Source organism: Sphaeramia orbicularis, chromosome 24 (genome assembly GCF_902148855.1).
Source record: "Sphaeramia orbicularis chromosome 24, fSphaOr1.1, whole genome shotgun sequence".
In the NCBI taxonomy this organism is placed as follows: domain Eukaryota; kingdom Metazoa; phylum Chordata; class Actinopteri; order Kurtiformes; family Apogonidae; genus Sphaeramia; species Sphaeramia orbicularis.
Genome location: NC_043979.1, coordinates 50,091,341 through 50,117,942, shown reverse-complemented (window position 1 = coordinate 50,117,942; position 26,602 = coordinate 50,091,341). Strand labels below are relative to the sequence as shown.

The 26,602-nt window shown below is 38.0% G+C and overlaps 2 protein-coding genes and 1 non-coding gene across 4 annotated transcripts; all 3 read right to left on the bottom strand.

The window, feature by feature from the left end:
* Nucleotides 1–9,978: 9,978 nt before the first annotated feature.
* Nucleotides 9,979–15,496, bottom strand: lgals8a (galectin 8a). 2 transcript variants are annotated; one of them, XM_030128975.1, is made up of 9 exons: nt 15,372–15,496; nt 13,799–13,887; nt 13,394–13,601; nt 13,183–13,302; nt 13,032–13,082; nt 12,640–12,666; nt 12,483–12,571; nt 11,575–11,740; nt 9,980–10,317 (listed from the first exon to the last, which is right to left on the bottom strand). In XM_030128975.1, exons 1-9 carry the CDS (start codon nt 15,408–15,410, stop codon nt 10,168–10,170), a joined length of 939 nt encoding a protein of 312 aa, XP_029984835.1. In that variant the 5' UTR covers nt 15,411–15,496; the 3' UTR covers nt 9,980–10,167. The 2 variants fall into 2 exon arrangements, with proteins under 2 accessions (XP_029984836.1, XP_029984835.1); XM_030128976.1 differs by lacking the exon at nt 13,032–13,082 and having other exon boundaries at nt 9,979–10,317.
* Nucleotides 15,497–17,365: 1,869 nt separating this feature from the next.
* Nucleotides 17,366–25,963, bottom strand: rrm2 (ribonucleotide reductase M2 polypeptide). The gene is made up of 11 exons (XM_030129209.1): nt 25,854–25,963; nt 24,323–24,421; nt 23,644–23,712; nt 21,765–21,917; nt 21,041–21,157; nt 20,642–20,775; nt 20,345–20,439; nt 20,112–20,245; nt 19,900–20,004; nt 19,566–19,679; nt 17,366–17,754 (listed from the first exon to the last, which is right to left on the bottom strand). The coding sequence occupies exons 2-11, from the start codon at nt 24,410–24,412 to the stop codon at nt 17,602–17,604; spliced, it is 1,164 nt and encodes a 387-aa protein (XP_029985069.1). The 5' UTR covers nt 24,413–24,421; nt 25,854–25,963; the 3' UTR covers nt 17,366–17,601.
* On the bottom strand, nt 17,839–17,977 carry LOC115415683 (small nucleolar RNA SNORD94). The gene has a single exon (XR_003934859.1). It is a non-coding gene; the product is annotated as a small nucleolar RNA SNORD94 (small nucleolar RNA).
* Nucleotides 25,964–26,602: the final 639 nt, after the last annotated feature.

The following is a 26,602-nucleotide window of genomic DNA, read 5'->3' as shown; positions in this document are numbered from 1 at the left end:
TCGTAATATTACCTTTTCCCCCCCAATATTATAGTTGTTTTTGTCAAGATACCATTTTTATGACATGTATTATGATTAATTTTCTTCAGATTTTAACCGTTTCTTGAAGTTTCCCTTCATCGGGCTTTTATTTTGAAAACCTATCATCCTGTCGTGTTCGTATTTCTGTGAGCTTGACGCATGAGCAGTGCGTTTCAAACCCGTCAGCTGAAGTCAAACATTATAAAACAGCATCAAGTGTGGGTGTTAAAGCTGCGTCCGCGAGGCCGGAAGTGCTCTGACGTAAGAGTCAAAGAGCGACATCTGGCGCGTCTATTTATAACACGTGACCTCATCCAATCCGCTTTAAGCAGTGTTTACACCGGAAACAGAGAAAAACACAGAAAAATATCCAGGGGAAAAACCCACCAAACACAGAGAAAACAGAGAAATAGACAATAACATACAGAGAAAAAGTAAAATAGTTTTTTCTTTTTTTGTTTTATTCTTTTTTTTTTTTTTTTTTTTTTTTTTTTTTTGATAGTTTCTAAAACTAAGTATTTTCATTATTTATTTATTTATTTATTTATTTATTTATTTATTTATTTATTTTATTTTTGGACTAATACAAAGATTAAAAAAATTTGGAGTTGTCATTATTTATGTGTTATTACACTATTATTTTAATATTATGCAAACAAATAATACAAACTTCAAATATTTGTCTTTGTTTTAGAGCAAAAAAAACATAAAATTCTGAAAATATTTCCATTTCCAAACTCTCCTGTACCAATAAAATGTGACTAACCTGAACAAATGTGTCCAACCTGAAATGTCTGTATTAAATTCAGTCCAGTTTGAACTCTTTTCTTCCTGTTCCTCAGTGTTTAGTGTCTTTGGAGATCTGATCCAGAATGCACATCGAGAATATTGTTAAAATTACACTGATTTTTCTTCAGAAATTTCAGTTCTTTCAGGTTATTCACATCTTTTTTGTTTGGATACTTTATAAAAGTAAGTATTTCCATAATTTAATGGGTTTTTTTATTCACTCAAACACAGACATAAACTGTCAGTTGTCATTATTTCTGGGTTCTTCTGTTCTTATTTGACTGGTTGGGTCCACTGCAGATCAGATCAGACTGAATGTGGAACCTGAAAGAACAGGAGTTTAGAACCCTGGTTTACAGACTCATGTGTGAGTCCATCCAGACCCAGTAGAAGGTGTGGAGTCACACTAACATGAACCTGCTGCAACCGTCAATCACCTCAGATGACTTTTTCACATGGAGGCGGAGAAAAGTGCCTGTTGTAGGCGGAGCTTCTTACTTCAATCTTGTTACAAATTTACACATTAACACAGTAGTTTTAAATGGTTTTATTTAACTGCTGAGGTATTTAGAAGGGTTCTAGGAGGTGTTTTAGGTTATTTTTAGCCTTTATTTGGGGTTTTCTCGGACGACCTCCAATGGTGGAGTAGTAAGACTATAGTATGTGTGAAAATACCAAATTTGGACTGGTTCTGGAATGTGGTTTTAAATGGTTTTATTTCATTTCTGAGGTATTTAGAAGGGTTCTAGGAGGTGTTTTAGGTTGTTTTTAGCCTTTGTTTGGGTTTTTTACCGACAACCTCCAATGGTCGAGTAGTAAGACTATAGTATGTGTGAAAATACCAAATTTGGACTGTGTTACGACGCATAGGTGGGTTGTAGTGTCATTCTGTGGGTGTGTCCTTTTTTGTGTGTGTGAGTGGATAATATGTTGCAGGTGCCGAGCCAGATGCTCCCCCGTGATTGGAGCAGAAACGGGAGGCGGACCTTTAAAGACTGCGGAGCTGGGCCGGACCTGTGTCGCTCTTCCTCCACCTCCAACCCCGCCTCCATTCCGCCAGCAGTCCTGTTCAGAAGTAGGGCTGGGCTGCCCTGTTGGTTTTATCTCGTTTTCTCCTGTTTTTTGGTAGGAAGGTTAGACCTTGTATTTTTGGTTTCTTTTGTTTTGCAGGTCAGCCTAATTTCTCAGTGCAGTTTTGTTTGTTGTTTTGGCCAGAGCCCACCCTGAAGTTTCAGTTACCTTGTGTCTAGTTTTCGATATCCTTATGTTGCACCTTGTAAAATAAATCACCTTTTTTGTTAAACTTGCAAAACCTGTGTCCAGGGTTTGTTTCTCTATGGCTTGGGAGTGAGGAAAAGTGATCACAAACTTCATGTTGCACCCTAGGGTCCCCTAGCCGGGGCGTAAAAGACTGGTTCTGAAATATGGATTTAAATGATTTTTATTTAACTGCTGAGGTATTTAGAAGGGTTCTAGGAGGTGTTTTAGGTTGTTTTTAGTGTTTTTAAAACAATTTTTCCAACAGCATCCGATGGTCGAGTAGTAAGACTATAGTATGTGTGAAAAGACCAAATTTGGACTGGTTCTGGATTATGGTTTTAAATGGTTTTATTTACCTGCTTAGGTATTTAAAAGGGTTCTAGGAGGTGCTTTAGGTTGTTTTTAGGCTTTATTTGAGTTTTTTTTTGGACGACCTCCCATGGTCGAGTAGTAAGACTATAGTATGTGTGAAAATACCAAATTTGGACTGGTTCTAGAATATGGTTTTAAATGGTTTCATTTCATTTCTGAGGTATTTAGAAGGGTTCTAGGAGGTGTTTTAGGTTGTTTTTAGCCTTTATTTGGGTTTTTTACCGACGACCTCCGATGGTCGAGTAGTAAGACTATAGTATGTGTGAAAATACCAAATTTGGACTGGTTCTGGAATATGGATTTGAACGGTTTTATTTACCTGCTTAGGTATTTAAAAGGGTTCTAGAAGGTGTTTTAGGTTGTTTTTAGCGTTTATTTGGGTTTTTTTTAGAAAACCTCCAATGGTCGAGTAGAAAGACTATAGTATGTGTGAAAATACCAAATTAGAACTGGTTCTGGAATATGGTTTTAAATGGTTTTATTTACCTGCATAGGTATTTAAAAGGGTTGTAGGAGGTGTTTTAGGTTGTTTTTAGCCTTTATTTGGGGTTTTTTCGGACAACCTCTGAATTTTCAAGTAGTAAGACTATAGTATGTGTGAAAATACCAAATTTGGACTGGTTCTGAAATATGGTTTTAAATGGTTTTATTTCATGTCTGAGGTATTTAAAAGGGTTCTAGGAGGTATTTTAGGTTGTTTTTAGCCATTATTTGGGGTTTTCTCGGAGGACCTCCGATGGTCGAGTAGTAAAACTATAGTATGTGTGAAAATACCAAATTTGGACTGGTTCTGAAATATGGTTTTAAATGGTTTTATTTACCTTCTTAGGTATTTGAAAGGGTTCTAGGAGGTGTTTTAGGTAATTTTTAGTGTTTTTAAAACAATTTTTTCAACATCAACCGATGGTCGAGTAGTAAGAGTATGTGTGAAAATACCAAATTTGGACTGGTTCTGGAATATGGTTTTAAATGGTTTTATTTAACTGATGATGTATTTAAAAGGGTTTTAGGAGGTGTTTTAGGTTGTTTTTAGCCTTTATTCAGTTTTTTTCGGATGACCTCCGATGGTCGAGTAGTAAGACTATAGTATGTGTGAAAATACCAAATTTGGACTGGTTCTGGAATATGGTTTTGAACGGTTTTATTTACCTGCTTAGGTATTTAAAAGGGTTCTAGAAGGTGTTTTAGGTTGATTTTAGCGTTTATTTGGTTTTTTTCAGAAAACCTCCAATGGTCGAGTAGAAAGACTAGTATGTGTGAAAATACGAAATTTGGACTGGTTCTGGAATGTGGTTTTAAATTATTTTATTTAACTAATGAGGTATTTAGAAGGGTTCTAGGAGGTGTTTTAGGTTGTTTTTAGCCTTTATTTGGTTTTTTTCCGACAACCTCCGATGGTCGAGTAGTATGTGTGAAAATACCAAATTTGGACTGGTTCTAGAATATGGTTTTAAATGGTTTCATTTCATTTCTGAGGTATTTAGAAGGGTTCTAGGAGGTGTTTTAGGTTGTTTTTAGCCTTTATTTGGTTTTTTTCCAACAACCTCCAGTGGTCGGGTAGTAAGACTATAGTATGTGTGAAAATACCAAATTTGGACTGGTTCTGGAATATGGTTTTAAATGATTTTATTTAACTGCTTAGGTATTTAAAAGGGTTCTAGGAGGTGTTTCAGGTTGTTTTTAGCCTTTATTTGGGGTTTTTTCGGAACACCTCTGAATTTTCAAGTAGTAAGACTATAGTATGTGTGAAAAGACCAAATTTGGACTGGTTCTGGAAAATGGTTTTAAACGGTTTTATTTACCTCCTTAGGTATTTAAAAGGGTTCTAGGAGGTGTTTGACGTTGTTTTTAGCCTTTATTTGGGTTTTTTTCAGACGACCTCCGATGGTCGAGTAGTAAGACTATAGTATGTGTGAAAATACCAAATTTGGACTGGTTCTGGAATATGGTTTTAAATGGTTTTATTTACCTGCTTAGGTATTTAAAAGGGTTCTAGGAGGTGTTTCAGGTTGTTTTTAGCCTTTATTTGGGGTTTTTTCGGAACACCTCTGAATTTTCAAGTAGTAAGACTATAGTATGTGTGAAAATACCAAATTTGGACTGGTTCCGAAGTATGGTTTTAAAAGGTTTTATATAATTTCTGAGGTATTTAGAAGGGTTCTAGGAGGTGTTTTAGGTGGTTTTTAGCCTTTATTTGGGGTTTTGTCGGACGGCCTCCGATGTTCGAGTAGTAAGACTATAGTCTTACTATAGTCTTACTATATTTTCGGAACACCTCTGAATTTTCAAGTAGTAAGACTATAGTATGTGTGAAAATACCAAATTTGGACTGGTTCTGAAATATGGTTTTAAATGATTTTATTTAACTAATGAGGTATTTAGAAGGGTTCTAGGAGATGTTTTAGGTTGTTTTTAGCCTTTATTTGGTTTTTTTCCGACAGCATCCGATGGTCGAGTAGTAAGACAATAGTATGTGTGAAAATACCAAATTTGGACTGGTTCTGGATTATGGTTTTAAATGGTTTTATTTCATTTCTGAGGTATTTAGAAGGGTTCTAGGAGGTGTTTTAGGTTGGTTTTACTGTTTTTAAAACAATTTTTCCAACAGCATCCGATGGTCAAGTAGTAAGACTATAGTATGTGTGAAAAGACCAAATTTGGACTGGTTCTGGATTATGGTTTTAAATGGTTTTATTTACCTGCTTAGGTATTTAAAAGGGTTCTAGGAGGTGCTTTAGGTTGTTTTTAGGCTTTATTTGAGTTTTTTTTTCGGACGACCTCCCATGGTCGAGTAGTAAGACTATAGTATGTGTGAAAATACCAAATTTGGACTGGTTCTAGAATATGGTTTTAAATGGTTTCATTTCATTTCTGAGGTATTTAGAAGGGTTCTAGGAGGTGTTTTAGGTTGTTTTTAGCCTTTATTTGGTTTTTTTCCGACAACCTCCAGTGGTCGGGTAGTAAGACTATAGTATGTGTGAAAATACCAAATTTGGACTGGTTCTGGAATATGGTTTCAAATGATTTTATTTAACTGCTGAGGTATTTAGAAGGGTTCTAGGAGGTGTTTTAGGTTGTTTTTAGTGTTTTTAAAACAATTTTTCCAACAGCATCCGATGGTCGAGTAGTAAGACTATAGTATGTGTGAAAAGACCAAATTTGGACTGGTTCTGGAAAATGGTTTTAAATGGTTTTATTTACCTCCTTAGGTATTTAAAAGGGTTCTAGGAGGTGTTTGACGTTGTTTTTAGCCTTTATTTGGGTTTTTTTCAGACGACCTCCGATGGTCGAGTAGTAAGACTATAGTATGTGTGAAAATACCAAATTTGGACTGGTTCTGGAATATGGTTTTAAATGGTTTTATTTACCTGCTTAGGTATTTAAAAGGGTTCTAGGAGGTGTTTCAGGTTGTTTTTAGCCTTTATTTGGGGTTTTTTCGGAACACCTCTGAATTTTCAAGTAGTAAGACTATAGTATGTGTGAAAATACCAAATTTGGACTGGTTCCGAAGTATGGTTTTAAAAGGTTTTATATAATTTCTGAGGTATTTAGAAGGGTTCTAGGAGGTGTTTTAGGTGGTTTTTAGCCTTTATTTGGGGTTTTGTCGGACGGCCTCCGATGTTCGAGTAGTAAGACTATAGTCTTACTATAGTCTTACTATATTTTCGGAACACCTCTGAATTTTCAAGTAGTAAGACTATAGTATGTGTGAAAATACCAAATTTGGACTGGTTCTGAAATATGGTTTTAAATGATTTTATTTAACTAATGAGGTATTTAGAAGGGTTCTAGGAGATGTTTTAGGTTGTTTTTAGCCTTTATTTGGTTTTTTTCCGACAGCATCCGATGGTCGAGTAGTAAGACAATAGTATGTGTGAAAATACCAAATTTGGACTGGTTCTGGATTATGGTTTTAAATGGTTTTATTTCATTTCTGAGGTATTTAGAAGGGTTCCAGGAGGTGTTTTAGGTATTCTTTAGCCATTATTTGGGGTTTTTAAACGGGAGGCGGACCTTTAAAGACTGCGGAGCTGGGCCGGACCTGTGTCGCTCTTCCTCCACCTCCAACCCCGCCTCCATTCCGCCAGCAGTCCTGTTCAGAAGTAGGGCTGGGCTGCCCTGTTGGTTTTATCTCGTTTTCTCCTGTTTTTTGGTAGGAAGGTTAGACCTTGTATTTTTGGTTTCTTTTGTTTTGCAGGTCAGCCTAATTTCTCAGTGCAGTTTTGTTTGTTGTTTTGGCCAGAGCCCACCCTGAAGTTTCAGTTACCTTGTGTCTAGTTTTCGATATCCTTATGTTGCACCTTGTAAAATAAATCACCTTTTTTGTTAAACTTGCAAAACCTGTGTCCAGGGTTTGTTTCTCTATGGCTTGGGAGTGAGGAAAAGTGATCACAAACTTCATGTTGCACCCTAGGGTCCCCTAGCCGGGGCGTAAAAGACTGGTTCTGAAATATGGATTTAAATGATTTTTATTTAACTGCTGAGGTATTTAGAAGGGTTCTAGGAGGTGTTTTAGGTTGGTTTTACTGTTTTTAAAACAATTTTTCCAACAGCATCCGATGGTCAAGTAGTAAGACTATAGTATGTGTGAAAAGACCAAATTTGGACTGGTTCTGGATTATGGTTTTAAATGGTTTTATTTACCTGCTTAGGTATTTAAAAGGGTTCTAGGAGGTGCTTTAGGTTGTTTTTAGGCTTTATTTGAGTTTTTTTTCGGACGACCTCCCATGGTCGAGTAGTAAGACTATAGTATGTGTGAAAATACCAAATTTGGACTGGTTCTAGAATATGGTTTTAAATGGTTTCATTTCATTTCTGAGGTATTTAGAAGGGTTCTAGGAGGTGTTTTAGGTTGTTTTTAGCCTTTATTTGGTTTTTTTCCGACAACCTCCGATGGTCGAGTAGTATGTGTGAAAATACCAAATTTGGACTGGTTCTAGAATATGGTTTTAAATGGTTTCATTTCATTTCTGAGGTATTTAGAAGGGTTCTAGGAGGGGTTTTAGGTTGTTTTTAGTGTTTTTAAAACAATTTTTCCAACAGCATCCGATGGTCGAGTAGTAAGACTATAGTATGTGTGAAAAGACCAAATTTGGACTGGTTCTGGATTATGGTTTAAATGGTTTATTTACCTGCTAGGTATTTAAAAGGGTTCTAGGAGGTGCTTTAGGTTGTTTTTTAGGCTTTATTTGAGTTTTTTTTTGGACGACCTCCCATGGCTCGAGTAGTAGACTATAGTATGTGTGAAAATACCAAATTTGGACTGGTTCTAGAATATGGTTTTAAATGGTTTCATTTCATTTCTGAGGTATTAGAAGGGTTCTAGAGGTGTTTTAGGTTGTTTTTAGCCTTTATTTGGGTTTTTTACCGACGACCTCCGATGGTTCGAGTAGTAAGACTATAGTATGTGTGAAAATACCAAATTTGGACTGGTTCTGGAATATGGCTTTGAACGGTTTTATTTACCTGCTTAGGTATTTAAAAGGGTTCTAGAAGGTGTTTTAGGTTGTTTTTAGCGTTTATTTGGGTTTTTTTCAGAAAACCTCCAATGGTCGAGTAGAAAGACTATAGTATGTGTGAAAATACCAAATTAGAACTGGTTCTGGAATATGGTTTTAAATGGTTTTATTTACCTGCATAGGTATTTAAAAGGGTTGTAGGAGGTGTTTTAGGTTGTTTTTAGCCTTTATTTGGGGTTTTTTCGGACAACCTCTGAATTTTCAAGTAGTAAGACTATAGTATTTGTGAAAATACCAAATTTGGACTGGTTTTGAAATATGGTTTTAAATGGTTTTATTTCATGTCTGAGGTATTTAAAAGGGTTCTAGGAGGTATTTTAGGTTGTTTTTAGCCATTATTTGGGGTTTTCTCGGAGGACCTCCGATGGTCGAGTAGTAAAACTATAGTATGTGTGAAAATACCAAATTTGGACTGGTTCTGAAATATGGTTTTAAATGGTTTTATTTCATTTCTGAGGTATTTAGAAGGGTTCTAGGAGGTGTTTTAGGTTGTTTTTAGCCTTTATTTGGGTTTTTTACCGACAACCTCCCATGGTCGAGTAGTAAGACTATAGTATGTGTGAAAATACCAAATTTGGACTGGTTCTGGAATATGGTTTTAAATGGTTTTATTTACCTGCTAAGGTATTTAAAAGGGTTCTAGGAGGTTTTGACGTTGATTTTAGCCTTTATTTGGGTTTTTTACCGACAACCTCCAATGTTCGAGTAGTAAGACTATAGTATGTGTGAAAATACCAAATTTGGACTGGTTCTGGAATATGGTTTTAAATGGTTTTATTTACCTGCTAAGGTATTTAAAAGGGTTCTAGGAGGTGTTTCAGGTTGTTTTTAGCCTTTATTTGGGGTTTTGTCGGACGGCCTCCGATGTTCGAGTAGTAAGACTATAGTATGTGTGAAAATACCAAATTTGGACTGGTTCTGAAATATGGTTTTAAATGATTTTATTTAACTAATGAGGTATTTAAAAGGGTTCTAGGAGGTGTTTTAGGTTGTTTTTATTCTTTATTTGGTTTTTTTCCAACAGCATCCGATGTTCGAGTAGTATGTGTGAAAATACCAAATCTAGACTGGTTCTGGATTATGGTTTTAAATGGTTTTATTTACCTGCTTAGGTATTTAAAAGGGTTCTAGGAGGTGTTTCAGGTTGTTTTTAGCCTTTATTTGGGTTTTTTTCGGACAACCTCTGAATTTTCAAGTAGTAAGACTATAGTATGTGTGAAAATAACAAATTTGGACTGGTTCTGAAGTATGGTTTTAAAAGGTTTTATATAATTTCTGAGGTATTTAGAAGGGTTCTTGGAGGTGTTTTAGGTGGTTTTTAGCCTTTATTTGGGGTTTTCGCGGATGACCTCTGATGGTCGAGAAGTAAGACTAGTATGTGTGAAAATACCAAATTTGGACTGGTTCTGGAATATGGTTTTAAACGGTTTTATTTACCTGCTAAGGTATTTAAAAGGGTTCTAGGAGGTGTTTTAGGTTGTTTTTAGCCTTTATTTGGGTTTTTTTCGGACGACCTCCGATGGTCGAGTAGTAAGACTATAGTATGTCTGAAAATACCAAATTTGGACTGGTTCTGAAATGTGGTTTTAAATGGTTTTATTTCATTTCTGAGGTATTTAGAAGGGTTCTAGGAGGTGTTTTAGGTTGTTTTTAGCCTTTATTTGGGGTTTTCTTGGACGACCTCCGATGGTCGAGTAGTAAGACTAGTATGTGTGAAAAAACCAAATTTGGACTGGTTCTGGAATATGGTTTTAAATGGTTTAAATTACACATTAACACGGTAAGAGATTAAGGTCGAACAGAAAAACACCAAATCTGTAGCTCCACCTTCGTGTTGTGAATTTAATCAGGTTGAACTTCAACGATAAAAAATTTCAAATGAATTGGAGTTGATGGAAGTGGATCACATGTTTCAGTCCAGCTGGTCTGAAACATATGGATGGAGAAGCATGATCACATGATGAAGACAACACAGCTGCAGGTTTGGTGAAAGGATCCACTGACTACGACAAAAAAAACAGCCAAAAAAATGTTCCAGACATGGAGTTGAATCCAGAAGACACTGGAAATGAGCTTTATTAGTGATGGATTATTGTCAGTTATTGTCCATATTTGGACACAAACGCAGACAGTTACTGTTTGCATTCAGAGTCTTTAAAGCAGACGGGTGGTGACGGGTCAGAGGTCAGGGCTCAGGGGTCACAGGTCACAGCAGTCTGACGTCCTCCAGCGTCAGGTCTCCCAGAACCTCCACCTGGGCGATGGTGCTCAGGTCCTGGACCCGGTGTTTGTAGTCCAGCTGATGGACTCCGTTAACGGCCACTCTGAACTGATGAGCTTCAACCAGGACGATCATCTGAAGGAACACACACAACCACAACCAGGGTCAAAGGTCAACACCAGCTATGTATGGACATATACACACACATATATACATATATATATATATATATATATATATATATATATATATATATATATACATATACATATACACATACACACACATATATATATATATATATATATATATATATACATACACACACACATATATATATATATATATATATATATATATATATATATATATATAATATATATATAAAAGGTCGAGTAGTAAGACTATAGTATGTGTGAAAATACCAAATTTGGTCTGGTTCTGGAATATGGTTTTAAATGGTTTTATTTTAACTGCTGAGGTACTTAGAAGGGTTTTAGGAGGTGTTTTAGGTTGTTTTTAGACTTTATTCGTTTTTTTTCGGACGACCTCCGATGGTTGAGTAGTAAGACTACAATATTTGTGAAAATACCAAATTTGGTCTGGTTCTGGAATGTGGTTTTAAATGGTTTTATTTTAACTGCTGAGGTATTTAAAAAGGTTCTAGGAGGTGTTTTAGGTTGTTTTTAGGCTTTATTTGTTTGGGTTTTTTGGACAGCCTCCGATGGTCGAGTAGTAAGACTATAGTATGTGTGAAAATACCAAATTTGGTCTGGTTCTGGATTATGGTTTTAAACGGTTTTATTTACCTGCTAAGGTATTTAGAAGGGTTCTTTCTATATGTAGGTACGTGTGTATGTATTTATGTATGTATGTGTATGTATGAACGTATGTGTGTATATGAAACTATGTATGTATATGTGTGTGTGTGTGTGTATGTATGTATGCGTGCCTATATATGTATCTATGTACATAGCTACGTAATGGTTTATGTATGTATGTATATATATGTACGTAAGTACATATGTATATATGTGTATGTATGTGTGAGTATATATATATATATATATATATATATATATATATATATATATATATACATATATATACACACACACACACACACACACACATTTATTTATTTATTTAATAAACTGAACTGATCTAAGGGACTTATATGAAGTCAAACCACAGAAGGGGCGGGGTTAAATTAGTTGTACTCCTCCCACTCCTTTTTGAATATGCAAATGAAGTCAGACTTTGTTTTCACGTCCATGTCCAGGTTTTGTTTTTTGTGCGTTTTCTTTTCTTAGAATCGGTTTCCTTTGTCCAGACTTGGTTGGTTTTGTGTCATATTTGCAGTAAATAACCTGGAGTCAGAGGTGGTTTTACCTCGAAGTACTGTCCAGAGCAGAAGGGGAAGGAGCTGAGGCCGCTTTCCTCTGGACCCCAGCAGTCCGACAGGAAGGAGTTCCGCACAAACAGCTGTTTATTCAGACGAGGGTTCAGATGGAGGGCAATGTCACTGCTGTTCTGGACCCGCAGGTTCACACACACACTGCAACAAACAAACAAACAAACAAACATCAACACTCACACTGCAACAAACAAACAAATATCAACAAACACACTGCAACAAACAGACAAACATCAACAAACACACTGCAACAAACAGACAAACATCAACAAACACACTGCAACAAACAAACAAATATCAACAAACAAATGAAATATAAACAGACTGAAACAAACAAATATAAACAAATGAAATATAAACAAACGCACTTGAACAAACAAACAAATATAAACAAACAAATGAAATGTAAACCGACTGAAACAGACAAACAAATATAAACAAATGAAATGTAAACACAGTGAAACAAACAAATGAAAAATAAACAGACTGAAACAAACAAACAAATGAAACATAAACAAACAAATTGAAAGAAACAAACAAATATAAACAAACAAATGAAATATAAACAAACAGACTGAAAGAAAAAAACAAATATAAACAAACAAATGAAATATAAACAAACTGGGAACACAAATGAAATATAAACAAACACAAAGATTACATGAAAACAAACAGAATGAAGCAAAGAAACAAACAAACACACTGAAAACAAAGAAATTAAATGAAAACAAAAACAAAATGATTGGAACAAGTAAAGGAAATAACTAAACAACCTGAAACAGTTTGATTGTGAGTCCAGTTTGTTTGTTTTATTCTGTTTGTTTGTTTTATTCTGTTTGTTGGCCAATGGCATGTGAGGCAGCGGTGGGGGCGGGGCATGTACCTCTGTGCGTTGTGATTGGTTAGTCCTTTCACTGTGATGCTGCGTCCGACGCTGAGTCCTGGAACCAGTTCACCTCTGAACGGAACCGACTGAACAAAGAGAAAAGGCATGAGTTCTACTGGATCAAACCCAGACAGTCGTTTCCATGGTGACTCACCATGTCTCCTGATGATGAGATAATCGGCTGAAAACAAACACAAACAGACAGTTATTCCTCTGAAGTCTTCAGTTTGGGTTCAGATCAGTTTAGTTCAAGGAGACAAAAAGGACGATGTAACAGGAGTATGTAAATAATAATAATAATAATAATAATAATAATAATAATAATAATAATAATAATAATAATTATTATTATTATTATGTATTTTGTGTTCAGTCAAATCAGTTTAACATGAATATATTTGCTGTTTATTGTTTATTATTATATATTATTAGATTCATTGGGAATGAAGGGGTTACAGGTTAAAGTGGTTTAATTAAAGAAGGAGCAGATCAGACCAGGACTCAGCAGGTCCAGGTCCAGGTTCTAGTCCTGGTTCTGGTTCTTACATTCAGCTCCGTCCGGCGGGCGCCCACCTCGGCCTCAGAACGAACTGGACTCTGAAAAACATCAAACGTTCAGCGCCGTCATGTGACCGCCGAGGGTTAATGCTCACCGCACATGTGCAGACCGCTCACCGCACATGTGCAGACCGCTCACCTGGCTGGGAAGGACGCCGATGGCCTGAACTTTGACCTTTCCGTGGATGAGGAGGGTGTCGACCCGGTCCAGGTCCAGTCTGTGTTTGTACTGAAGGACGTGGGCGCCGTTGACCGCCACCTGACCACATGACATCACAACATCACATGACACCTCATTACATCACTGGACGGCGGTGAGGAAGCACACGCACTCTACCGCCTCCACTGACCTTGAACGAGTCCGATTGGACCAGGATGATGAGCTCGAAGTCGGAGGCGGGGCTAAAGGGCATCAGGTGATGGATCTCCTCCCGCCCCCAGCGCTCCTTTTGTAGGGAGTTACAGACGATGGAGGAGCGAGTGAAGCGAGGGTTGAAGTGGAACGCCACGTCTGCCCTGGGAGAAACACTACTGCCACAGGCCAGGTCTACCTGGAACCTAGGAGGAGGAGGAGGAGGTGAAGAGGAGGAGGTGAGGAGGAGGAGGAAGGAGGAGGAGGAAGAGGAGGAGGTGAGAGGAGGAGGAAGGAGGAGGAGGAAGAGGAGGAGGAGGAGGTGAGAGGAGGTGAGGAGGAGGAGGAAGGAAAGGGAGGAGCAGTAGATCTCCTCCTGTCCAATCATGTGCCGAGTTCTGACCTGTCAGCAGTGGGCGGGACCGAACCCTGGATCAGAACCATCTCTCCTGGTGACAGACCGCCCAGGATGGTACCGGCGAAGGGGATCACCTGACCAAGACCACGCCCACAAGGAGGAGGAGACGAGAAGGAGACAAAGAGGAGACACAGAAATGAGGAGGAGACGATCAAAGTTCACATTCAGACCCTTTAGATTCTGAAACAGAAACAAACTGAACCACATTTATTTCACCGACATCAGAGTTTGTGTTTTTGACTTCAGTAAAACCAACGGTACCGACTGTCTCCAACGGTACCGACTGTCTCCAACGGTACCGACTGTCTCCAACGGTACCGACTATCTCCAACGGTACCGACTGTCTCCAACGGTACCGACTGTCTCCAACGGTACCGGGTTCCTTAAATGCGTCCAGTGGACACAGATGAAGAACAGACACTTTATAAAGATGTGAAAATGGGTTTTTGTCTCCAGTGAAAATGTCAAATCAAACCCAAAAAACACCAAATATCAGATGTTTGGTTTCGTTTCATTTATTCTGTTCAATCAAACCCAGTGTTTTGGGTTGAATTAATAACAGACTGACGTTACCATGACAACCGGATTCAGTCTGACTTTTCAAAATGTTCTTTTTTCTGATTCTACGTGTGCAGACGCTGCATTTCATGTCAGTTTGTTCTTTTACTGTAAATAAATGCGCCAAAGAAAGATTAATGTCAAATTATTATTGTTGTTGTTGTTATGAATTTGTTGTTAATTATGTCTAATTATGTGTGTGATGAGGATGAACAATGGAAAATACTGTTAATGACATTTATTATCTTTTTTTTTTTTATTCTTACAGTAAAATGATGACTTTTACAAACACAATAATGTATTTTAAGTGTTGTCATTTAGCTCCACAGCTGTTTTAATATTTACATAATTGTGTTTTCATTAAACACAGAAAGAGCATTAGATTAAAAAAAAAAAAAAAAAAACAGAGTTAATTAATGAAAATTAAATCATTAAAATCGAAAAATTTGATGGAAAGTTTTCAACTATAAAACTTTCATTTAAATTTAAAGCAATAAAGTGAAGGTAACATTTATCTGCATTAACTGAGCAGGAAAATAATTTGATATAATAAAATATAAATGACAATAAACATGTATAATTTGATATAATAAAATGTAAATTATAATGAACACATATAATTTGATAGAATAAAATATAAATGATAATAAACACATCTTTAGTTCGATTTGGATTTAAAAAAAACAAAAAAACAAACACCATTTAAAAGGTGAATTCGGTTTAATTCAGTAAAATCTCCACAAACGCAGATGTTTAAAAACAGTTTCTGGTACAAATCCACTTCTGTAAAGATCGAAACTGAAGCTGAATTGATCCTTTTTTTTTTTTTTTTTTTTTTAGCTGAATTGATCCTGAGTCTCCGTAAATTGAACCTGATCATTAATATTTGATCGATCTCATTGTAGATTCTGTCAAAACGCGCCGGAACTTTCCAATAAAAGCTCCGTTTTTTACACAGTTCTGTTGAATTTCACTCCTGTTGGAAGAAAACGCCTCTTACCGGGTTCACAAACGTCTGCCTCGGGTTGGAAACCGACATGTTCGACACAAAAACACCGAAGATGTTCGACTCAGTTTCCTTTTATTTACTTCCTGAAATGACGTCATAGCGGACTATTTCAGGATGCGTAAACGCTTACTGCGGCTGCGCAACAACGCGACCGGCTCCGTTTGGCATTAAATCCACGGTTACAAATAGAAACTACGGTCGGAAAGTGATCGAATAGTTTTAAAATAGAATAAAAGTAAAAACCAAAATATCTGTGGTGTTACTTTGACCGTTTTGTCTGATATTTAAAACAACTTCCGGATCAACATGATGACGTAGATGGCCGCTCCCGCCCTCCTGGACTTTGACCAAAAATGTGGATCTTGTGACTCAAATAAAAAGTCGATTCAAGGTTAATTTCTCAGAAAAACAGTCATCACAAGGTTTAAAAAGTGAAAAACACACAGTGGACCAAATCTGTTTTACCCACAGTCCTTTTCACTGGTTCACACAGATTTTAACATTAAATGAGAAACGTTCTCTGGATTTATTTCCATAATTCATGTCCTTTAAAGGTGAATTTATTGAATTACTGTGAGGAAAATTAAATACTTTTCATTCAGATAGTCATAAAAATATTAACATAATGAACTGTTTTTGAAGAATAATGATACAGATCCAAAGTTTTTGGTTAAATGAGGATTTAAAGCTGTTAAACTTGAGATGTACTTATAAAGGTTAATTTCACTTAAATATGCCTTAGAATCTGTTTATAGTGTTTGTGTTTCAGGATGAAGGAAAACAGTCCAGTTCATTTTGCTGCTGCACATTTAAGTTTCTGACTTTAAATGTTTCTGAATCTGTTTATTAAAAATATTTTGTAGATTTTTAATATTTAGATGCAAATTCATCCCATTTGAATTTTCCATTTTTTATTCAACATCCACTTTTTGCGAAAATGTAACTTTCATTTTTCTTCATATCAACTTTATTACAAACCTCAGTTTAACTATAAATAAATTAAACAGCGTTAATTTGACTGAAACCTGTTTTATTCTAATTAAGTCATTTAACTCCTGTCAGTGTAATAAACTTTCACATTCTGCAGAGGACGGTTTAATGTCAAATCTGAATATTTCCTCCATTTAAACTTTAATGAAACTAAACGGTGACAAATTAATGTTTTCATAAATTAACTGATGGACAGAAAATTAAACAAAAATGACATCAGCAAACAACTTTTATCAGATACTTCAAGAACTTTCTAGACTTTATTCCTTTTGTTCTTAAATGTAGTTTACCATCATTTACCTGCATTAGTGAAGTTGGAAAATAACTTTGTCCTATTAGAAAAGTAAACATATCTGGAGTTCGGCTTTGATAAAAACATTAAAAAAAAAAAAAAAAAAAAAAAAAAAGAGCTGAAATTCAGTTTAATGTACTAGAGCAGGGGTGACAAATCTACGGTCCAGGGGCCAAAACCAGCCCCCAGATGTCAGTCACTTTAATTCAGATCCTGGGGAGAACATGCAAACTCCACACAGAAAGGTCCCACCCCCATGGACTGGTGTTGGAATGGAACCCAGGACCGTCTGTCTAGGAGGCACCAGTGCTAACCACCGCACCACTGTGCTGCCAACTTCAATTACATTATGAAAATATTTGCAATTTCCACAATAAAATATGAACCTGAAACTTCTGAAGTAGAATCTGTGTAACTGTCCCAGTATTAGACAGTGTATTAGGACCGCAGGACAAAAAACCCCCAAAAAACACCTGTGACCACCAGAATAAAGTTGTAAAATATGGAGATAAAATCTTTAATTTTATGAGAATAAAGTCGAACATGAAAAAGACTCAGAATTTTACAAGAATAAACTAATATTACGAGAATAAAGCAAATGAAGTTTATGTGAAAAATGAATGAATGTCTGGATGGACTTGAGCTGAAACTATAAATATATAAAGTTAAACAAATCAAACACTAGAAGGAAGCAGACGGAGGCGTCGGCTCAGCACCTTCACATTTTATTAGAAAAACTAAAAACTTCTGTACAAATAAACAATAAAAACAGGTGAGATTAGAGTTTGGATCAGAATAAAAGCATCTACAGTTAGTTTACAAGGAAAGGTCCAAACAGGTTTGAGTCAGACCCGGGTCTGCAGAGTCTGGAACCACCTGGACAGGAGGTGGGCGGGTCCGTCACCTGGTCTAGTCCAGTTCTGGTCCTGGTGCGGTTCCTCAGAAGTCTGCGTCCAGTCTGAAGGTGTTGTCTGTGGGTCCAGACATGACCCCCATCCTCTGGTACTCACCCACTCGCTTCTCAAAGAAGTTGGTCTTTCCCTCCAGAGAGATGTTCTCCATGAAGTCGAAGGGGTTCTCCACCTGGTAGATCTGCACACACACACACACACACACACACACACACAGGTTCAGCCCAGAGGCATCATGGGTATGTGGCCGCAGCGCTGTACGTCAGGTGTTCAGACAGGCGTCTGTTTCACGCCGCCACTCGTCCACTGGTCGACCACATGTCGTCCAAACAGAGCATGTGCAGCGGCGCTCAGCCCCCATCAGCGGCTGAGGTCCGTACCCCTGCGCACATCATCATCACACCAACCGGGGTCTACAGAACCAGAACCTGGACCGGGGTCTACAGAACCAGAACCTGAGGCTGGACCGGGGTCTACAGAACCGGTCTATGAGGGTCAGATTCAGACCTGTTCACTCCAATAACAGGGTTCGGACACAGTTGAAGGTCAGTTAAAGGTCATTTCCTCCTGATCATATTTCCTGAACGCAGACTCAGAAGGACGTTTGGTCACTTTATCACAGTCTGGACTTTGGATTATTATGGGATAAACAGCGAAAATTAAAGAACGCACATTTTTATCCAAAAAACTGAGCCCACTTAGTGTTCTTCAGACACACTTGCACTGAGACAAAGATAAAATACCAGATCCCTTTCATTCAGACGGGTCTGAACCCGACCCTGGAAAACTCTTCATCCACCACTGCACTACCCATGAGCCTCAGCTGCTGTAACCATGGTGACGGAGGCTCAAACCCAGCAGAATTTAACTCTAATCGAAGGATTCAGAGACAACAGGAACATGTGTTGGAGTTCAAAACAGACACATTTAATGTCAGATTTTGGTTTTAATCAGTCGTTGTGTTAAATTCATTTCAAAAGTTGTTTTAGTTTGAAAATGAAATGTTTTTAATCTGAAGGAGTTGAATTATGAAAGAGACTGAACCTAAAAAAAAAAACAAAAAAACAAACAAAAAAAAAAACATAAAATTTGATCTGGCGTCTCTATTAGTTTGACTGTAAATACAAATCTAAACATTTACAACAGAGTTTGGATTAAAACGAGTTTAAACAGTCGGTAAAAGATTTCAAACCTTATATTCAGAACATTAATGATGATGAGATATTTATCTGATGATTAAAGTTCATGTTATTTGAACGTGTGTTTGATTTCAGTCCATCTGACACTAGGGCTGTAAGAGAAAATCAGTTCTGCAATATATTATTTTGTTTTTAAATTGTATAGCTTTTTAAGCTATTCTTGTATTTTATTCTTTTATTTGGGTTTTATTTATTTTTCCGTATAGCACTTTTTTCTTTTTTTGTACAGTTTCTATGTCTTTAAATCTATTCTGTATTTTATTCTTCTATTTTGGTTTTAATTATTCTTCTGTACAGCACTTTGGTCCACTGCAGTTATAAAGTGCTTTACAAATAAAGTTGGATTGGATGAACATTTGAACAGGATCTGAAACTAATGTCTATAAGACAGAATTTCAGTTTGAACACAGGAACATTTTGTGATAGAACATTAGATCAAATAAAAATGTGTTTAGTATTTGTGCAGATTTCTGCTGTAATTCAAGTCTACTAGGAAATAATCTTTTAAAAAAAAAAAAGAAACATCATGATACTGTTAAAAAAAAAGCAATTTTTTTTGTTTATCGTATGGTGATCCTAGTATCTTATCTCCAGATTCTTGCCGACACACACCCCTACATCTGACTGTGACCTCATTAAAGCTGAAAACAGGAAGTTCAACCTCAGTGAATATTGGACGGGTTTACGGGTCATGTGACCTGACCCCAAAGCCGTCTTTAAACCCCCCCCCCCCCCCCCCCAGGTCTGGGCCGTCTGGTAGACCCTGGGTCAAACGGTGACGCTGTTGCGTTACCTTGGTGAAGCCCAGCTCCAGCATCAGTCTGTCGGCCACGAACTGGATGTACTGGTTCATGAGGTCACAGTTCATCCCAATGAGTTTAACAGGAAGAGCATCAGTCAGGAACTCCTGGAACACACACACACACACACAGAGTCAAGACCTAGACCGGATCAGACTGGACCGGATCCAAGAACATTCAACTCAGACCCACTACATCTGCCACTAGTGACATCACTGTTGCATTCTGGGAGGATTTACACGACTGTGGATGAACATGTGACCCCCATGGCCTGGACTCACACACCTGATGATGTCACAAACCCACCTGATGATGTCACAAACCCACCTGTTCGATCTCCACGGCGTTCCGGATGATCTTGGTGACGGTCTCCGCGGACGGTTTGTTCAGCAGGTGTTTGAACATCAGACAGGCGAAGTCACAGTGGAGACCCTGAACGCACCATGGACAGCCAATCAGCACTCAGCGCACACCCCCAACAACAGCAGTGTGTGTGTGTGCTCACATATGTATGTGTCGTGTGTGTGTGTGTTGGTCACCTCGTCTCTGCTGATCAGCTCGTTGCTGAAGGTCAGTCCAGGCATCAGGCCTCGTTTCTTCAACCAGAAAATGGAGGCGAACGAACCGGAGAAGAAGATTCCCTCCACGGCGGCGAAGGCCACCACACGCTCACCTGAACGACAACAACGACGACAACGACGTGAACGGACGTATTTCACACAAAGGTCCGGTCCCGGCAGCAGCAGAGGATCATGGGTAGTGTGGGACTGACCGTAGGTGGCGTTCTTGTTTCCGATCCAGTTGAGCGCCCAGTCGGCCTTCTTCTTCACACAGGGCAGAGTCTCGATGGCGTTGAACAGGTATTCTCTGAGGGGCAGCGAACGCAACATTCAACCGAGCACACTTTCCATACCCAGAATGCATCTGTCCTAGTCTGAGACACGCTGCCTGGAGTTAAGGCTTCGACCACAGTGACATTTTATCACTGTTGATACTTTCCTCGGCTCTTGTCTCTTAAACGGTGCCTTCACTGACCCACCCAGACGTTTAAAGGTCAAAGGTCACTCACCTTTCTTTGGGATCCTTGATGTAGGTGTCGATCAGGAGGCTGTACATCTCCGAGTGGATGTTCTCCATGGCGATCTGGAAACCGTAGAAACAGCGAGCCTCCGTCACCTGCACTTCCTGCGTGAAGCGCTCCACCTGGTGGTCACATGACAACACGACACCTCAGACTTCAAACAATCGGACACCACAGTAGGCGGACGCTAGACCCGGCCCCGCCCCTTAAATGTCCCTGTTCCCTGGTTTCTTTGTCTGTGATGGTAACTGAACACGTTTGGGCCTCGGCCGTCGTGGGCGTGTGTTTAAACACGGACCCATGTTTTACAAAGCCCACGTTAACAGCCGTATCTCTGAAACCCGACACCGGCCCTGACCGTTTACAGATCCAGGATCGACCTCTCACCAGATTCTCGTTGACGATGCCGTCACTGGCGGCGAAGAACGCCAACACGTGCGAGATGAAGTACCTCTCGTCGTCCTTCAGAGAGTCCCAGTGCTGCAGGTCCTTGGACAGATCCACCTGGACACAGACACTCATCAGAACCCACACAGAACCGGGCTTTTACTTGGGGGGGGGGGGGGGGGGGGGGGGGTGTATTTGGCAAGAATCTGGTGATACGATATAAATCGCAATACTAGGATCATGATACAATATATCATTTTTTTAAATGATTATTTCCTGGAAGAATTAAATTCCACCAGAAATCTGCACAAATACTAAACACATTTTTATTTGATCTAATGTTCTATCACAAAATGTTCCTGTGTTCAAAATGAAATTCTGTTTTACAGACATTACAGTTTCAGATCCTGTTCAAATGTTCAGATTCTATTTGTTCAGAACATTATTTTAGTTCAACCCAACAAAGGAACAAACGTTTAATAAAAGAGTGTTAAATAATGATATGATATAAACAATAATGAAAACCAAAGAGAAAAATGAACCTCCACAATATCTGCATTTGAATAAACACCTAAAAATATCGATACAGTATTGTGAAATGAAATATTGCGATATATTGCAGGACTGATATTTTCCAACACCCCTAGCTTTTACTGGGACTTTGTGCAGGTTTTAGGAGGAAAGGTGGGATTGGGCGGAGCTGAAGGTGGGCGTGCATTAGTACCTCCTCTGCCGTCCAGAAAGACGCCTCGGCCTTCTTGTACATCTGCCAGATGTCGTGGTACTGGATGGGGAAGATGACGAAGCGGCGGGGGTTGTCCTTCAGCAGAGGCTCCTCCTCCTCTGCCGAGCTGCTGCTCTTCTTCACCGATTTGGGCTGAAAAACCACAGGAAACAAGTCAACGACGCCGTCTACAACAAACACACACACAAATACACACTGGACACAAAGCGGGAACACTCCTGTGTGTGTCCTCAGGAAGTCCACGTGGGTTCAAGGACAGAAAAACTATTCTGTGGATCAGTTTAAAGAGAAAAACACAAACTTGAGCCTCATTGAAAAACCACATCAATCAATAAATGTTGGGTCACATGATCAAACACCGACTCCTACTAGGATGAAACTGTAGCTTTAACTCAGATATGACCTGACCAGTCCAGTTGAATGCAGCTGTGGGACTGTTCAGACCTGTGGTTTGGACTCAAATCCATCACCAGGTGGATCTGAAACATCTGGACTAGACTGCCTTTAGTTCCACATTCAAACTAAGTGACAGCATTTATTCATGTTGTAATGCAGGGCTGTCAAACTCATGTTAGTTCAGTTCCACATTCAGCTAAATTTGATCTGCAGTGGACCCAACCAGTAAAATAATACCCTAATAATATAGACATAATGTCAACTCCAAACTTTTCTCTACATTTAAGAGCGAAAAAAGTTAATTTATATTATGAAAAGGTTTACATCTATAAACTATCCTTTAAAACAATGTGAGTAACATGAACAAACTGAAAAAAAAGTGTAATTTTAAACAATATTCTGCCTCAGTTTATCATTTACACATTTACGTTATAAATATATATTTGTGTTTGTTATTAAATTATGAAAATACTTACTTTTATAAACTATCTGAACAAACAAGATGTGAATAACCTGAAAAAACCTGAAATTTCTTAAGAAAAATAAGTGCAATTTTAACAATATTCTGCCTCAATTTATTATTTATACATGTATCATATATATACTATACAGTTAGTAACAGGAAGAAAAGAGTTCAAATTGTGCTGAATTTTCTTCAGACATTTCAGGTTGTTCATATTTGTTCAGGTTATTCGCATTTTATTGTTACAGGATACTTTGTAAATGTAAATATTTTCATAACTCAATGTTATTTTTTGCACTAAAATAAAGACAAACATTTCATTATTTTTTGGCATAATGTAATATTTTTTCACACAAAACCCAGAAGAAAATCTGGAGCCAATTTTTTGTCGGTTCTTCTGCTGTTCTTACTTGACTGTAGAACAGATTACTCTGTATGTGGAACTAACATGAGTTCCACAGCCTAGACTGTGGAATTTATGCACTTTGTAAATTCATCCCAGGGGCCGGACTGGAACTTTTGGTGGGATGCATTTGGTCCCCGGGATGCATGTTTGACAGCCCTGATCTACAGGAATATGTGCAAAAAGTGAACAATGGGACAGAAGGTCATTACTGAGGACACGTGTGTGTGCATTATTATTATGACATGGATTTGACTATTTTATTTGTTTCTTCTTGGCTGTGCTCCCTTTAACCCTGGACATTTGAATGTGGGTTTTTTTCCAATAATAAAGGACATGGATCCGTCCACTTCACTGTCAGTGTTTTCTGTGTTCCATGACCCTTCAGCTGGTTTAAAGGCACATCTAGTTTCAGCCAAAGCCTTGTGTCCGTTTCCATCAGCTGATCGACCACCTGTTGGCGCCATAACCGGCACTTTTAGGCGCCAAAAAACCCGCTGAAAACCCACAGAACCGACGCTAAAGTGTCCGGTACCGGTTCGTTTAGTCCCAGACTTCCACATTTGACAGATTTAGACTCATTTGAACAAACTCACCGTCGCATCGTCGAAGATTTTACGCGCGGTTTTCGACGCCAAGATCCGGGTGTTGGTGAGGCTGGGAGGCTGAAAAGACCACGGAAATGACATGAATGAGTAAAAACAAATAGGACATGAATGAGTAAAAACAAATAGGACATGAATGAGTAACAACAAATAGGACATGAATGAGTAAAAACAAATAGGACATGAATGAGTAACAACAAATAGGACATGAATGAGTAACAACACCGAGAAAAGTTATATTAATGAGTGAAAAAAAAAAAAAAAAAAAAAAAAACAAGAAAAAATATATTAATGAGTTAAAAAAAACAAACAACAACAACAACAAAAGTGACATGAGTAAAAAACAAAAAAACAAACAAGAAAACCACATTAATGAGTAAAACCAGGCAGGTTTGTGGACAGTTTAGTCAGAGTTAGTGGATAAATGTGGGTCAAAAGAACCCGGATGTGATGAGAACTATGTGTTCTGTTTGAATAACTGTGCTCCAGGCCCAGGGCTCCAACAGGACGTGTGTGTGTGTGTGTGTGTGTGTGTGTGTGTGTGTGTGTGTGTGTGTGTGTGTGTGTGTGTGTGTGTGTGTGTGTGTGTGTGTGTGTGTGTTTGTGTGTGTGTGTGTGTGTGTGTGTGTGTGTGTGTGTGTGTGTGTGTGTGTGTGTGTGTTCTTCTTACCGTGTTTTCTTTGTCCACACACAGACCGCTCATCTGTCTGGTCACTGACTTCTCATTCTTCACGGACAGAGCGGCGCGAGCGGACAACATGGTGACTTCCTCCGGCTCAGATAAACAATAAATAAGTTTAAAAATATATATAGAGAGGGAAAAGTTAAAGATAAAAAAAAAAAGAAGAACAGACTAGAGAGACTAAACTAACTAGGAGCAGAAACAGACTGAACCGGCTTCTGGTTCCGCTCCGCTTTTATTATTGAAATATTGGCGCTAGAATTCAGCTGACCAATAGAGACGCAGCTCACGCGGCTCTTTAAACATACGTAAGGACGTAACCAATCGGGATGCCTCACGTGAGAGAAGCAGCCAATTAGATTGCGAGCAACGGCCGGTCACATGGGAGCCTAAAGTCGCGGGAAATTCGAGCGGCTTTGTTTGTGCAGTTACAAAAGATCCGTAAAGACTTCAGAAAAAAGGAGGAATTTCACATCTAAACAATTTTATTTATGACACGAACATGTTGAATTCATTTTAAACCCTGGCGCTAAATTGAGGTCATGTACATCATAACATAAAATGTTAAATGTGACTTTCGTAATATTTAATTTTTCTTTCAGCTGATTCGACATAAAACCGCGTTTCAACAAAGCATCAAAAGAGCGGAAGAAAAAACCCATTTGACTCCTAATCTTTACATTTTACTTTATTTTAATTATTTGTTTTATATTAAGAATAAGCATTCGCATTCAAATGATCCTGACTGAAGTTAAAAGTTAACTGTAAATGGGACTCATCACTGGTTCGCACATTCGACACGTATCGCCTTTCGAGTGTTTAGAAAAATGGGCTAAAATGTGATGTTTCCATTCATCAAAACCCTTTAATACCTGCAGTTTTAAGTGCTATTGAACAACTTCAGATTTTTCTGTGATGTTTACTGTCAGATTTAGCCTAACTAACGCCAAATATCACTGCTTTGTCTGTTTATATGAGTCTTTTAGTGATTTCCAACCCAAACACACACTTCCACACATGTGACAGAAAACTGCATCATGTGAAGTCCAGTGTGGTTCCAGCTGACTGGAATGACCTGTTTCTAAGTAACAATAGCTGATTACACACTTGGTCAAATCCAACATTTGAATAAACCTAACATATGGATCTTCTTCTGTCTGCACATGTTTTATAGATTATTCTTTCTCTAAATGTCAGTGTGATGAGCTTTTCTTTAATTTATTTATTTTGTTGCAGTACATTTCCCGCTGCCGCGCTTTTTCCTGTTTATTCTCATTAAAGGCGTGTCTTTCTGTAAACTTTGCGCCAAAACCCTTCCCCCATCACATATATTATTAAATATCATCCTTCAGAAACGACACAAACACTGTTTTTCTAAAAGTATTCGGTATTTAAATCTAAAAAGCTTCACAAAGACCCAGAAACAGGCGCATCAGCTGTTTCCGTTGGTCCTCTGAACAAAACCTTTCCATCTTTAATTATGTTGTTTTTTGGTTCGTACTTGTTTGTGATGTTGTCCCTTTGTTTCGTTCGTGTTTCAGCCTCAGATCAAACATGAGCTTCTTCCTTTTCCCTCTAAACCCTCTTCTGTCCTCAGACTCCATTCTTCCACAGCCGCAGATCAGCTGTTTCCTCTGAAGACAAACGAAGGCGGAAACACAAAAGGAGGTCACGAATGACAGACTCCCCCTGGAGGACGGGATGGGAATGACATCTGAACCAGAACCAGAACCACAACCAGAACCACAACCAGGACAGGAGTCACTGAACAGAACCAGAACCTTTCAGAGTCAAGAAAACAAAGACAAGGACAAAAGACACATGTATATTCTCTGTAACTGGAGTCAAATGATAGAAAAACTGATAAATAACTAAAAACATGCACATCAGCCACTGCATTTAAAAGGATGTTTAAAACTATAGGATTCAATAACTATAAAATATCAGGATAAACTAAGACTATTATTATTATTATTATTATTATTATTATTATTATTATTTATTTATTTATTTATTTATTTATTTATTTAGAATAATGAAATGATACAAGCTTCCTGATTGCTGCTATTTAACTTCTTTGCACATAATATAGAAATGAAAATTCAAGGAAGCATAAAATAATAAAACACACAAAAAGAAAAAGAAAAAAAATCATATTCCAAAAGGAGTGAGAAGAAACAGAGCTTATCAACTCTGACCCCCTTATCTAAACCAGCAATATGTACATACATACATATATATGTACATATATACATACACATATATGCA